A 15,213-nucleotide genomic window follows, 5' to 3' on the forward strand; every position below is an offset into this window, starting at 1 on the left:
CATACGTGAGTCCATCCAAAGGTTAGCTCTATTGTCTAACAGAGTAGACTGATTTTTGCATTTCTTTATCAGAGGGGAAGTGTTAACTTACATTTTGAACATTAGATAAGAATTGGGAGTCGTGCCAAAGTCATAAAAACACATGGAACATCACAGGGGCGTAAATCCCGGGGACAGTAGGGGTATACCCCCCCCACAATTCATACAGGTGGATGTCATGTACAATCAACCCCCACACACACACACACACACACACTATTTTCAAGACAGAAACGATGTTTTTTTTTCAATCATAAAATGACTAATAATGCGTGGGTTCATCTTTCAATGCAGTCAATTCAAATTGCTTTACACTGTGGCCTCATTATTTTGCATTCTAAAAACGCAAAATTTATCGCTTAATCTACATCTATTCTTACATGAATTTTGTCATGACAAATCCGAACGTTTAGCATATTGCAAACGTTATATCATAGAGCTATTACAGCTCTATGGTTATATCCGCTACATCAGTATAATAAGGCAATTGTCACAAGCAATTCTTTTTATTTTTGCACTCAAGCCAAATTCTAAAATTTGTTTATTAAACAAAGAAATTGTTTACAGGAATATTGATAAATTGTGTAATCCTGAAAGTTTTGTATAAAGAAAATAATCTTATTTTAAAAAGGTATTGGTAAAGTACTCATTTTGGCCTTGTGATGGCAGTATTATTGGTTGAGTTGTTGAGTCCTCTGATTTTGTACTAGGGGGATTCAAACGTTTCCAACCAACGCTTGCTTTTGAAACATTCAAAACATATGGACATTGAAACATCAATTGAAACATTAAACAATAAATGGTAAGCACATGCTTGAACTCAATTGAAACATTACAATTGTATTAAATTTCTTTCCTGACAATATCCCCCATCTTAAGATGAAATTAAGGGAACCTTAATTATATCTATTAAAGAAATCCGTAAGTAATAGACAGTAATTATGTGAAATAAGAACAAACAGTTCTTCCCGACATATCCTTTATCCTAACGACCAGCAGCCCACTATATACCATAGCATGAAAACAGGGTCTGCTTTCCATAAATACTGTTTACCCGGCCGAAAAAAAGGTAAGAAATATATTTTCCTACTGAAAATTTCCCACAATAATTCACCGTACTATCCAAATGTAAATTCAAGCATAGCAAGTATATATATACGATTAGTACCAAGGCTTCAATGCACACCTTGGGGAGAAGTACTTTAAGAGCTATTACCAATAGACCATCAATAAAGTACCCAATTGGAAAGATGACCACAGATGCATTTCTTTCCTAAATAATTTTGAATTATTTCAAGCAGCAGTATCTCGGTGGGACCTCCAAATTGTCACGTGGGAAGTGACTTTTTTTTATTATTTATCTACTGCTGCTTGACACCAAATAAGGAATAGGTAAAAACTGAGGATTACAGTTAGATTTAATCAAAGCTCTTAAATCATTATGTGGTCTCCTTTGATTTCTTTTACAATGATTTACATGAAAATATACATTAGATGTGGATTATGGATAACAAAATATAACTTAACTTAAACGGTAATCGTTGATGTGAGCCCCCTCATCCTATCTGGTCTGACACGCCCCACTTGGCCCTGGTGGTCGGTCCAGTTCCTGGCCTCCGCAGGTTGCGATGTCTCTTCCACTCTGCCTCGGCCTCCGCAGGCTGTGTTACCCCTCGATGAGTAGCCCCCAGATAAGAGAGATGTGGGAATAAGTGGACGAGATCGAGCCCCCAATGATGACATGAATTTTACCAGTCATGTCGGTGGAGAACCGGCGGCAGCTAGGGTCGTTATCTCGTCACCGACGTAGTCCCTCAGTTTTAACGTAGACTGCCTACACGAACATCTGTAGTCTATTCTAGGTTAGGTGGTTCTCCTTGAATTACCGAAATTAACCTCCTAATATACCCTACTGTTGCTAGGACTAACTGTAGAAATTCTATAAATTAATTCAGAGAATTTTAACAACAGATGAATACATAAAGCAACACATTCTTAATAACAAGGGACTTCCTGTGCATTTGTATACCTATATTCATCCATGCTAAAGCACAGTATTAACTATTTACGACACCTGTATGAAGATGCTTAGCTAGTACGAAATATTTTTAACACTTGAACAAAATATTGCATCCACCTGATCTTGTACTAGGGGATCAAACGTTTCCAACGCTTGCCTTTGAAACATTCAAAACATATGTACATTGAAACATCAATTGAAACATTAAACAGTAAATGCTAAGAACATGTTTGAACTCAATTGAAACATTACAATTTAAATTTCTTTCCTGACATTGACCAAATCTTTAGGTAAACAAAAACCCAGGTTTGATCCTGACGGCAATAAATTGTATGATTCCAATAACTTTTAAATATGGTTATAACTTTGATCATAAATATGATAAACGAATCGAAATGTCATTTAAATAGGCCTACACTGGCGTGAATTGTTCATATACTGGCGCCTCTGTGGAAATGGTGGAGGCGGGGGTAAAATATACATAATATTTACCTACCCTATATAAACTTCAAGTGTACGATGTGTTACTGATGATGAAATAATTGCCGTTAATGGAATACTTAGGCATGTTAGGACAACAAAACTTCCCATATATCTTTGCAATTTTATCAATATTTATAAGAATTTAAATCACACTAATTACCAAAATATTCTAATCAATATTTTGAATGTGAATTTTGATGAACATTTTGAATATTGCATCATCTCCAAATACAATCTTAAAATTATTCAAAATATTTCCTTTCTGCGATTTTTTTTCCTTTTTATTTGCACCACTGTGACATTTCCACGTTTTGGAAGTTTATAGTGTGGCCTGTCATGGCCTATAATCATAAGACAATGACCCTTATTCCCGAAAATCATGAGCCCATTTTTTTTCCAATCACTGAACAAATCTCGACTGTTTGATATTTTTCGCTCTTTATGATATAAATATGATACTACTTATAATACAATTATTACTATTATTTTTGTTGTTGTTACTTTTATTATCAATAATATCATTATTATTGTTGTTGTTGTTGTTATTATTATTTGTTTAGTGCAGTTTTTATATAGATATTTTTTTACTTAATTCTACGTGTACACAATATTTTTCTTAACTAAAGAGAAGAGTTGTTTAAATGTGTATTTGACATAATCAGAAATGTCAATTGGCAAGCAATATTTAGGGCAACAAGTGAATATGCACCATCGCCAAGTGTGACATTTGTTTTGCCAAAGGAGATCTGAAACCATTATTTTTCCGTGGAGCTGTGCAGGCTCTCGACTGTGTGCTTGGGTTTTAATTTTGCGAAACTCTGTTATGTAATGTGGAGTTTGACCGATTGGAGAACACTTGATGGAATCACGTAAACATTTTCAGCGCACATTTATCAAGATAAGCATTTTCAGAGAACATTAAAAGGGTTCGATATAAATACTTTGGTAAGAGCAGCGTTGCATAAAATTTGATTCTGTGACATTTGCTCCACTGTAAATACCACACACTAATTCAATGACCAACTTCAACGTTACCATGGATTGAACACTATGGCCCGTATGAAGGGCCGATTGGGGCAAAAATCTCTATGAGTGTCATGTTTAATTCATTACCTCTCATGACACTCAAATAATTTATAACTGTCTCAGAATGATAACTGAAATGTTATCAGAATATGTTGAGTTTTTGGCTGCCCATAAGTTTAAACATGACTTCAGAATACGGGCCTGTACGTATAGCCATGGACCTAGCCGGTCCTTGGTATACCCTACGCTAAACCTAACATAAAACCCTATACTGCCACTACGTCGGAGATGAAAGAAAGCCAGGAGCAATTAGTGTAGACCTGGTAGAATTAGAAACATATGTTGTGTCACCGTAAATCAGTTCGTCTTATCATCTTGTTTATTCTACAATGCACTGTCTGTTTTACTATAATAAATAATGTAGGATTCGTATAGCGCACGTATCCACATTCCGACGTGCTCAAGACGCTCCTAAATTACCCCCGGCTAAGCAGGTCTACCGATTTCGGTGCGCAATGTGACCTTAGTACTGCTGCTATTGATAATAATAATAATAAACAGTTCTTGTATAGCGCATATCACAATTATGAATAATGTCTCTATGCGCTTCCAAAGGACTTGGATATTATCACCCCAGCTGTAGCTTGGCTGCCGTAATTACTATGATTACAGCGCACACGCATTTCAAGGAATAAATTCCTGCCAGGTACCCATTCACTTCACCTGGGTTGAGTGAAGCATAATGTGGATAAATTTCTTGCTGAAGGAAATTACGCCATGGCTTGGATTCGAACCCACAACCCCTGTTTCAAAGTCCGGAGACTAATCCACTGGGCCACAACGCTCCACATCTAGAGTTCCAATTTGTTTACAATGGTTACAAGCCATATCTGATGTGATATTCCACCGAACTAAATTTTATTTATACGGCAAAATCCGATGCAGCAATTTGAAATTATATTGTATAGCTCTGTTTCTAAATGATTTTCTAAACTTAACTTTCAGCAATTTATTCCAATCATAATCATCTGCAAGTGATAGTCTATCTTGCCAAAAAAATTATAACACTTTTGGGTGTGAATTTTTTTTTAAAACTATAAAATATGTGTAGGATTGTTTTGTTTATGATATTGTAATGTCAATTGAGTCACCGGTTTTAATTTGAATAAATTTATCGTTTTGCATTCGTTGATCACCGTGATTCTCAAGCTGAGCAGTGTTCAACTTATCGAACCAATATTTTGGAAAAGCGGTTTTAATTTTAGCATATTGAGTAAGATGCAAAGAGAACTCATCGACAGTAGGTCTGTAATACTTTCAGAGTTTTTCCATGATCCATTTTCAATTACATTAAATGGCGTACTTTTACTATACCCTTATCGTACCATTTTCTGGAATACAATAACTTGTTTTCGTGATTTATATTTGAATTATCCCATATGATTTCATTTTCAAATTGAGTTACTTCGAATATATTAAGATAGTGAGGTTCAGCCCATGAAGTAAGTAAGTCTGAATAAAATGAATACTTTTTTACATAATTTGAACATGTCTACTGGAGATCAGGAGATAAAGAGGTAATTTACTGGTCAAAACTTGTAAAAACTCTAAAAAAAAACCCTAAGCATTTTATTTTTCCCCAGTAATGATTTTCAAAGCGCAAGATTGAATCAAACCAGGTTTTTTCTTAATAGATGCACAGACAGAATCATACATTTCACTTTCATAGTCTAAAATAGATGAAATAAGTCATTTACATATCATCATCAAAATTTCCTATTTTTGGCCTGATTAAGGATTTGGACAAAAATATTGTTACGTCCCGCAGCCTTTTCCTTTCAAATTCACACACATATATATATGGTTACACTTCGTAATTCCGAAGGATCGTAATTCCGAAGGTTCTTTATTCCGACGGTTCGTAATTCCGAAACAAGTAAATTGCCTATACCTCGATGTTCGTTAATCCAAAGACGTAAAAAGGTTCGTTAATCCGAACATTTGTGGCATTATTCCGAAGGTTCGATAATCCGAAAACAAAATAAAGTTCGATGTTCCGAAGGTTCGTTAGTCCGAAAGCGAAATAAGGTTCGTTAATCATTACAATTTCGGACGAACGAACCTTCGGAATTACGAACCTCATTTCGTTTTCGGATTAACGAACCTTCGGAATTACGAACCTCACTTTGTTCTCAGACTAACGAACCTTCGGAATTTATACGAACCTCATTTCGTTTCCGGACTTACGAACCTTCGGAATTACGAACCTTTGGAAATACGAACCTTCGAAATAACGAACCTTCGAAATAACGAACCTTCGGAAAATCCGAACCTTCGAAATAACGAAGCTTCGGAATTACGAATGTATGCATATAATATATACATGTATATACATTCTGTATATATACACAATAACAAAAGTAAGTCCCTTAAACAAACATCCATGATTTCCGAACCACTGGGAGTTTTGAATATATGTTTACATGAGCGTGTAGGTAGTTTTATAAGCTACCCGCTCAGTGAATGTTACGGACGCATTTTTTGTCATCTTCATTGAGCACCGCCAGAAGGCAAAATTGTCATTTTTTATAAGTCACAAGCCCAATATCATGACTTTGATTCCATTCTATTGGAACGAATTCCACAATCTCATCATTAAAAATCGTCAAAAGGCTAGTAAAAGGTACTTTCAAAACACGATGCAACTTGTTCTGCTAAATTTCACGGTTGAATAAACACAAGCCAAATGATAGATAGATAGATAGATATAAATATTCAAACAATAACACAGATAATTACAAAATAAATAATACGGATAAAGTATGGTATTGAACCTACTTTTGTTGTGGAATTCTAGAAAGGAAAGAGAGAGAGCTGAGGATGAGGACTCGAGAGGCAGATAGAGAGAGGGTGGGTGGAAAGGGATAGAGAGAACGGGAGGGGTGAAGAGGAGTGTAGCAGAAAGTCAGAAGAAAAGAAGGTGCAAGCATTATGAAAGAGGTAAAAACATGAAGTTGTAAGGCTGAAATTTTTTACGTTAGACTAAACAAAGTTAGAAGAATTTGAAAGTAAAATATTATTCTTAAAACATATTGGTATAGTGGTCCAGATTATCATTTACCGGTATATACTTCTTGTACATTAAGAAAACGTGTCATAAGGGAAAAAAGGTAGCATATTGTGGAGTTGTTTTCAAAACGGAGTGCTCGCCTCCTAACTCCATGATAGACGCCTCGTAATTGTTTCTTACAACCACGATGAGTGTACCCAGGCGTGGATCCAGGAGGGGGCCGAGCCGGCCCCGGCCCCCCCCCCCCCCTATTTTTTGACAACCTGCAGAAAAAAGTGTACTCTTTACCTTGATAGAAACTACGAAAAACAGAAAGAAAGGTAAGAAAGAGGTATTTTACCCATGATGGGTAATTTACAGCTTCGTAACGACCGGCCCGACCCCGAAAAGGATACCCCCAAAAAAGGTGAGGGGAAGAATTGGAAAATAGACTTTATATAAAATTGTTCGCTCGCGCTTCGCGCTCGCATTGCCTGTGTAATGAATCCCATTCAAGAGGGTTAAATGATACTAATATATAACCAAAATATATATACAATATATCCAGTTCTGATACCAATTTGCACACAATTTTTTAGCTCGCACATCAAGCTTTCATTATTTTGTTTGATTTACACACATTGTTAATGTGTATCAAAATGTTCAGCTCGCGCTGCGCGCTCGCATTGTTTGATTTGTGAGAAACCTATGCTCTTTGGAAATTCTTACCAAAATTTGTCAAAATGCTCCTTTATCATGTCAGTATATCAAAAAATTAAGCTCATGCTTCGTGCTCGCATTTAATTGTTTGAGACACACAGCTTGTTTATTTAAATAAAAACACGCTTAGACTGTTCATTTTTTTTCAGGTCGGAATATCAGAAAATTTGAACTCGCGCTTCGCACTCTCATTATTTAATTGGTGATTCTTGTATCCTCTTCATTAATCACTAAAAACAGTCCTAATTGAGTCACTTTTCACGTTACTATATGATAAAATTTCGGCTCGCGCTTCGCGCTCGCATTGTTTAGTCGGATACTTATCTTTGTTCATGATTATAAAAACTGCGCTGAATCTTCAGTTCTAAGGACATAAAATATCAAAGATTTTTAGCTCGCGCTTCGCGCTCGCATTATATATTAAGACCACATGAGATACCTTATATTGTTTATAGCAATAAATACTAACATATACTTAAAACGTCAGTATTTAGTTAAGACTACCCCCTGAACCCCCCCCCCCCGCCAAAAAAGCCAGATTGTAGAGGCCAATCAAAAAAATGTTGATCAAAATATTTTTCGGCCCCCCCCCCCCCCTATTGGCGAAAGCTGGATCCGCCCCTGGTACCTACTATTTCAAATATGGGAGCACGCTTTTCATTGAAATAACGTATCAATCACCTTTTTCTTTACCATTGGTCCCAATTATAATTCTACGACAATATCTTAAACAAAAAAGAAGAGTAGAGATAATGATTGCCACAAGTAGACAACTGATCGAGAAAAGGAACGCGACCACATCAAGGCTGTGGTAAACTATAAATGATAATTCTCCTGCAGGCGATCTCAGGTAATCTCCGCCATATTTGATCACGTGATCTATCCAGAATGCTGCCCTTTCTCGAGCTGTCATTGGGTTGTTCCTGTTGACTGCCGAGACATGTTTTGCGACGTTTTTATACCTGGAGAGATAAAGGGAGAATAGAACAGGTCGGTGAACTATGGAGACCAATAACACAGAACAAGCCTTTGACATGTTTGAGCGCTATTTTGATTGCTACTGCTCCATTTTTCGCGCTCATGCACACAGTTCACATACCCCGAAGTTTTCCCAAAATTTCATACAATATTTTCAAAACTCACACTCACATTTCAGCCAAATCGGATCACGGTGTACTAACGTTACTGGTAGTCGGCAATGCATATGAAATGCCTATGCGCAGTTTGTTGCGCGTGATAAACTAAATGTGTACACCATGGTATCACAGGCTAAAACATTTTCCGTAGACTCGTGTGTTAAAATGACACTTTTAAAAATTCATAGAAAATAAGAATGAAATTCGGGGGTCAAATGTATACTACCAGCGGATAGGATATAATCTGACAATCCATATCTGTCCAGAAAATGGTCCCTTGACAGGCTCATTTTAAAAACAAATCGGCATTCATAAAGGAATCTCCTGAGGAGTCGACTTCATCACCTAAAAGAGTAAACTAGCCCTTACCCTTCCGCCGGTCAAAATATAGTTCCAAAAGTTGGTGATATTTATTCCTACTTGGAACAAAGAAGTTTCAGTAATTATCCTAGTAAAAAAGGAATCAGTTTTAGGTGGACAATCATCTTTGTAAATTAGCCATATGAAGATTAAAAATTGAAAATGGATTGGCTCAAATGAATATCTGTTGCCTTTCTGATGTTAATAGGCCCCTGCGACATTCAGTGGTGTACACTCACGAAAAATGTCTGCCCGTTTTCTCAGTCTGAGCTGTATCATTATATCCATTGAATAAGGCAAGCTTGCCTATACACAATGAATATTCAGGGAAATGTCTTTCTGTCAAGAAGGAAATTAAGCAATGGTGTAAAGTGCACTTTTCTTTAATTCAATATTATTGTTTGGATAAATGCAAGTAGGAAAGAGCACATTCAGAAACTAGAAAGAATTGAAAAGCAGGCCTTTGAAATAAGAAAAGAACATGTGCCAGTCTCAGACACGCCAGACTCGGACTCGGACTGACTAGACTCAGATACATCACTTTCTGAGTGCAATGGGGGTCTAAAAATGGCGATTTCTAAGTATCAAAAAATTGAGTTTGCATGTAAAATTGCATATATTTCAAAGCAGATGGTCTATAGTGTTTGATCTATGATAATGTCAGTGTCTGGAACTACTATAATATGATGGCAATATTTCTCTTAAAGCCCGTGCCATTTTCTCGGGGCCAGACCAGATGCTGTAAGAACCTACTTTGTGTCAGTGGTCAGGTCCTTTAGTGTCTCATATATAACTTCGGCGTTCATGGTGTTTTTATCCAGCTTTCGTCCCATCCCCCTTCCTACTACTCTGGCTGCTACGTCATACTGATCACCATACAGGGGTATGATGGCGATAGGAACACCGTGGTAACAGGCTTCTTGGAAACCATTGTTGCCTCCTTGATACATGAACACTCGTGTCTTTGGATGACCTGTTATTGCAAATATATAAAGACATCAGTCACATTAATTAATTCCACTCCAAACCAACCAATTGGATGTCATTGACACTAATACATTAATCAGTCATTGCTAGGGCCTGTTTCAACAAAAAACAACTCTCGACTGTGGTCCAACTCATGACAGCTGATAAAGTTCGAAGAGAGAGGAAAGAATATGAGAGAGAAATAAATGATGATAAATACGCACGATACAGAAATCGATCGAAATCTCATTCTAATTCTAATCTAATTCCCAATTATGAGGAATACATGATTATTTCATGTGATTTGTGTACTTGCGATATTGGATGCAATATAGTGCCTATGGATCTGTACGACATAAATTGATTGTATATAAATGATGTGTGGAGTCAAGCAAGAGCAAAGTGATGCCAATTAATGGCAACAACTACCATGACTTCATTGGAAAGTGGCTAAAAAGTTTGGGTTTTTTATTTAAAAAAAAAATTCGTTAGTTTGTGATGTGACAGAGAGGTTACCCTTTGTTTGATTTAATTTACAGAATCTGACACTTGAATGTGTATTAAAAAAAAGACGTTCAACAGGTAAACGCTTGCAAGAACAGATAACTTACCTAGTAAGTCATTTTGTGGTACCCACGGCATTAACTTAATGTTTGACGGCAGTTCAAGGTCATTAGGTGGGTCCATCAACTGCCAGATAACCTTTTGTGGTAATCTTCCAAAAGCGTCTGCAAACATTTCGACAAATCCCGGTAGGCGTTTAGCAACTTGGGAGAAGTAGGTCCCCAGAGTAAAAAGGATGACACCATCATCTCCAGAGCTCTGCATGAAATCCTCCAATTCCTTTTAACAAAAACGAAAGTAGTGTATTGACACATACTCAGTTTGATAAGTGTGAATATCGTAAATTTTCACTGTCTTAAAATAATGAAATATTGGATCAGTATGGGCGAGATAATGAGAGTGATAGCAAATACGAAGAGCTTTCTTTTGAAGACGTAATATTGAGTTTATTTTTATTTTGTTACTATTTCCCCATGCTATGTTACAGTAAGAAATGTGTGACAAAATAAAGGAGTTGTAAAGCATTAGTAATGATCTTTGAGATATATAATATTTCAATTTGTACAAGATGCCTATGGCCCTTGCATTCATCATGCTTATATTACGAATATGACTACTCCATGTTACGTTAGAATCGATCAATACACCTAAAAATTTTGTTTCCTGTTTTTCGTTAATGGGCATATCATTGATATAAATGATATCGCGAAATACTTGTTTCGAATTAATATGTTTAAAGTACATGAAGTTTGTTTTATTTATGTTAAGGGAGAGTCTATTTGATTTAAACCATAATGATAATTTCTTTAATTCTTGATTTAGAGTTGTTTAGAGTTGTTAGGATATGTTTAAGTTCTGATGTGAATAAAATATGTTAGTGTCGTCTGCGAATAAAACGTATGTAAGTAAAGGTGATGCTCTAACAATATCATTCATATAAATTAAAGATAATAAGGGGCCTAGAATTGAACCCTGAGGTACTCCACATTCAACGGGACATGTATGGGATGATTTGAATTTAAAATTAACAAATCGACGTCTATTATTTAAATCATCTTTAAACCAAGAATGTACACTACCTCTTTTTCCATATTTCTTTAATTTAAACAACAAAATATGATGATACATGGTATCGAATGCCTTCGATAGATCCATGAAAACCCCAATGGAGTGCTCTTTTTTGGAAAGTGAATATGTAATTTTATCATATAATTGTAAGATTACATAGTCAGTTAAGTGATTTTTCCTAAACTGCTAAAGCCGTATTGGTTGGGAATTGATAACTGATTTGTGTCCAGAAAAGAATATAGTCGTTTATAAACAATTTTTTCAAGTATTTTGGATATGCTTGGTAGTAATGAAATAGGGCGGTAGTTAGCAATTTGGCAAGGGTCTTCTTTTTTGTATATGGGGATTATTTTTGCAAGTTTAAGCTGATCCGGGAAAATCCCCTTTATGAGAGATAAATTGAAAATATGTACAAGGGGAGAAGCCATAAAATGAATTATTTGTTTTCGTAAATATACACTGATACCATCAAGGCCACACGATTTAGTAGATTTCAAGGATCGGACGATTTCTAAAATTTCATGAAGATTAGTAGGATTAAAAAATAAAGAATGTTCGGCATTGTTATGTAAATATGTAGAAAAGTTGTTGGTATTAGTCACAATGCTAGATGCAAGATTAGGACCAACACTGGCGAAAAAAGAATTAAATGCTTCAGCAATTTTGGAAGGGTTTTTCGTTGTGTGTCCGTTTAGAAGGAAATCAACATTGTTAAGATCATGCGGTTTTTGTCTCATCTGCGAAGCAAAGTGAGACTATAGGCGCCGCTTTTCCGACGGCGGCGGCGGCGGCGGCGTCAACATCAAATCTTAACCTGAGGTTAAGTTTTTGAAATGACATCATAACTTAGAAAGTATATGAACCTAGTTAATAAAACTTGGCCTTAAGGTTAATCAAGTATTACTGAACATCCTATTAGAGTTTCATGTCACATGACCAAGGTCAAAGGTCATTTAGGGTCAATGAACTTAGACCATGTTGGAGGAATCAACATCGAAATCTTAACCTGAGGTTAAGTTTTTGAAATGTCATCATAACTTAGAAAATATATGGACCTAGTTCATGAAACTTGGACATAAGGTTAATCAAGTATCACTGAACATCCTGCATGAGTTTCACGTCACATGACCAAGGTCAAAGGTCATTTAGGGTCAATGAACTTTGGCCGAATTGGGGATATCTGTTGAATTCCCATCATAACTTTGAAAGTTTATGGATCTGATTCATGAAACTTGGACATAATAGTAATCAAGCATCACTGAACATTTTGTGCAAGTTTCAGGTCACATGATCAAGGTCAAAGGTCATTTAGGGTCAATGAACTGTGGCTGAATTGGGGATATCTGTTGAATTCCCATCATAACTTTGAAAGTTTATGGATCTGATTCATGAAACTTGGACATAATAGTAATCAAGCATCACTGAACATTTTGTGCAAGTTTCAGGTCTCATGATTAAGGTCAAAGGTCATTTAGGGTCAATGAACTTTGGCCGAATCGGGGGTATCTGTTGAATTACCATCATAACTTTGAAAGTTTATTGGTCTAGTTCATTAAACTTGGACATTAGAGTAATCAAGTATCACTGAACATCCTGTGCGTGTTTCAGGTCACATGTCCAAGGTCAAAGGTCAATGAACTTTAGCCGAATCGGGTGTATCTGTTGAATTACCATCATAACTTTGAAAGTTTATGGATCTGATTCATGAAACTTGTACATAAGAGTAATCAAGTATCACTGAACATCCTGTTCCAGTTTCAGGTCACATGATCAAGGTCAAAGGTCATGTAAGGTCAATGAACTTTGGCCATGTTGGGGTTTTTGTTGAATAACCATCATATCTCTGTAAGTTTATTGGTCTAGTTCATAAAAAGAGGACATAAGAGTAACCATGTATCACTGAACATCTTGTGCGAGTTAGAGTAGTATGCAAAGTCAGCACTGCTGCTATATTGAACCGCGTGATGCAGGTGAGACGGCCAGAGGCATTCCACTTGTTTTCCTAACATTTCGTTTACTGTGTGCCATAATGTTTGATTTTGATCTTTATTGTTTTCTATTTTGTTCGAAAAGTACGATTTGCGTGCCAAACGGATTATGGACGTTAATTTATTACGATATTTTTTGTATTTGTTTTTATGTTCTTGAGTAGGTGATTTTAGTGATATTTTATATAATCTATTACGAGTCAGTATTGATTTAACTATGCCTTGAGTGATCCATGGTTTATAAATTATTATAAATCAAAGGCAGAAGCCCCTGATGATTAAGTTCACACTAGCAAGACAAACATATAAGGGGTTTTCTTTCCGCACCTCACGACGGATTCAGGAAAACAGTGAAAATGGTAAACATGGTAAATGTATTGAAAATTCTTGCCAGCAGGGCGAAAAGAGAGCAACAGCTTTACCTGGTCTAGATCCTTGGCGGGCGAGGCGGTGAGTCCTCCGACCGGAATGAAATTTGGAGCTAAAGGAAATGGAAACTCAGACGAAAAATCCATGCTCAAGAGATGCAAATCAAATTTTCTATGCCAAGTGTAGAAATTCGCACTCTCAGGATTGAGTCCAACGTTCTTGGCAATTTCAGAATAGATAGGTCCTATAAATAAATGACCTAGGCACACGAACATTACGCTTTGAAGAATGTTAGCCACTCTCTGGAAGAAAGTCATTCGGGTTGACAACCCGGACAAAAACTCTGGCTGATAGGAAGGGTTGTAAGCTGAACCCATGAGGGCAAGGGTGATCGCTTGTGGAGGAGACGGTGTCACAGATATCGCCGTTAAATTGCTGGTCCAGTTCATATTTTGTTCGATAATTTCCTTGATCATGACCCCACATGGCCAGGTGAGGTCCATGACAATTGCATCCATCTTTCCAAGCCGCCTCATTAATGCATCGTCTTTCAATATCGCCTCACAGTCGTTGGCAATGGTTCGCACGAAACCTGTAAACGCATTTATCAACTGGTTATGGACCCCTTCCATTGCCTTTGTGTTAAACTGGTAGAACATGTCTCGTACATCTTCAAGAGATCTGTCATGATGGTCAAATACCTCGAAGGAAAGATTCGTGTATTTTGGATCGGATGTACGGTGTTCGAATGCTCTACTAATAAGACATGTCACATTGTGGCCATTGTCTACGAGTCCTTGTCCAATAGAGGCACCCAACAAGAAATGACTGCCCTCCCCGTAGAGTGAGGATATCAAGATATTGGAAGCAACAACATTTGAAACTTTACCAAAGGAGAGTAGGACTACCAAAATCCACATCTGAATTGAAACAGACTCCATTTTAACTCTTTGCCAGGTTTGTTTGACTAGAGTAGCATACAGCAGACTGTCAACTGTCACATTTCATTCACCATACACACAGAGTGCATTAGTCTGTTGTCATTTTACACGTACACAATAATAATGTGTTCATCGCATTGTAGAGAGTAAACACAATGCTTTACCTCACAATAACCAAAACTTCAAACCCAATCAAAAAATATGTTATTTATCAATTTAGAGAAGAAATCATGCAGAACATGGTGTTAATCTTTTATCATATACACCGTGTTTACATAGTGACTCGGCTCGAAGGTTCGACACGCAAGTCGTACTCAGAACGGCGATTTTTTGCTGTGTAAACGCGATCAGTTTGATCTTCAAGCCGTGTCGAACACTGCTATTTTGGTCCGCCAAAATCATACGTTTCAACCCGTGAGACGAGTCAGATTCGCCTATGTTTGCGTGTGTCACCTAGATCAAACACGGCATATCCATTATGTCT

General features: G+C 36.7%; 1 protein-coding gene across 1 annotated transcript; it reads right to left on the reverse strand.

The window, feature by feature from the left end:
- Positions 1 to 7,967: 7,967 nt before the first annotated feature.
- Positions 7,968 to 14,913, reverse strand: LOC121426563 (UDP-glucuronosyltransferase 2B1-like). Its single transcript, XM_041622912.1, has 4 exons — positions 13,842 to 14,913; positions 10,411 to 10,642; positions 9,587 to 9,806; positions 7,968 to 8,299 (listed from the first exon to the last, which is right to left on the reverse strand). Exons 1-4 carry the CDS (start codon positions 14,727 to 14,729, stop codon positions 8,011 to 8,013), a joined length of 1,629 nt encoding a protein of 542 aa, XP_041478846.1. The 5' UTR covers positions 14,730 to 14,913; the 3' UTR covers positions 7,968 to 8,010.
- Positions 14,914 to 15,213: the final 300 nt, after the last annotated feature.

Source organism: Lytechinus variegatus, chromosome 13 (assembly GCF_018143015.1).
Source record: "Lytechinus variegatus isolate NC3 chromosome 13, Lvar_3.0, whole genome shotgun sequence".
Classification (NCBI taxonomy): Eukaryota; Metazoa; Echinodermata; class Echinoidea; order Temnopleuroida; family Toxopneustidae; genus Lytechinus; species Lytechinus variegatus.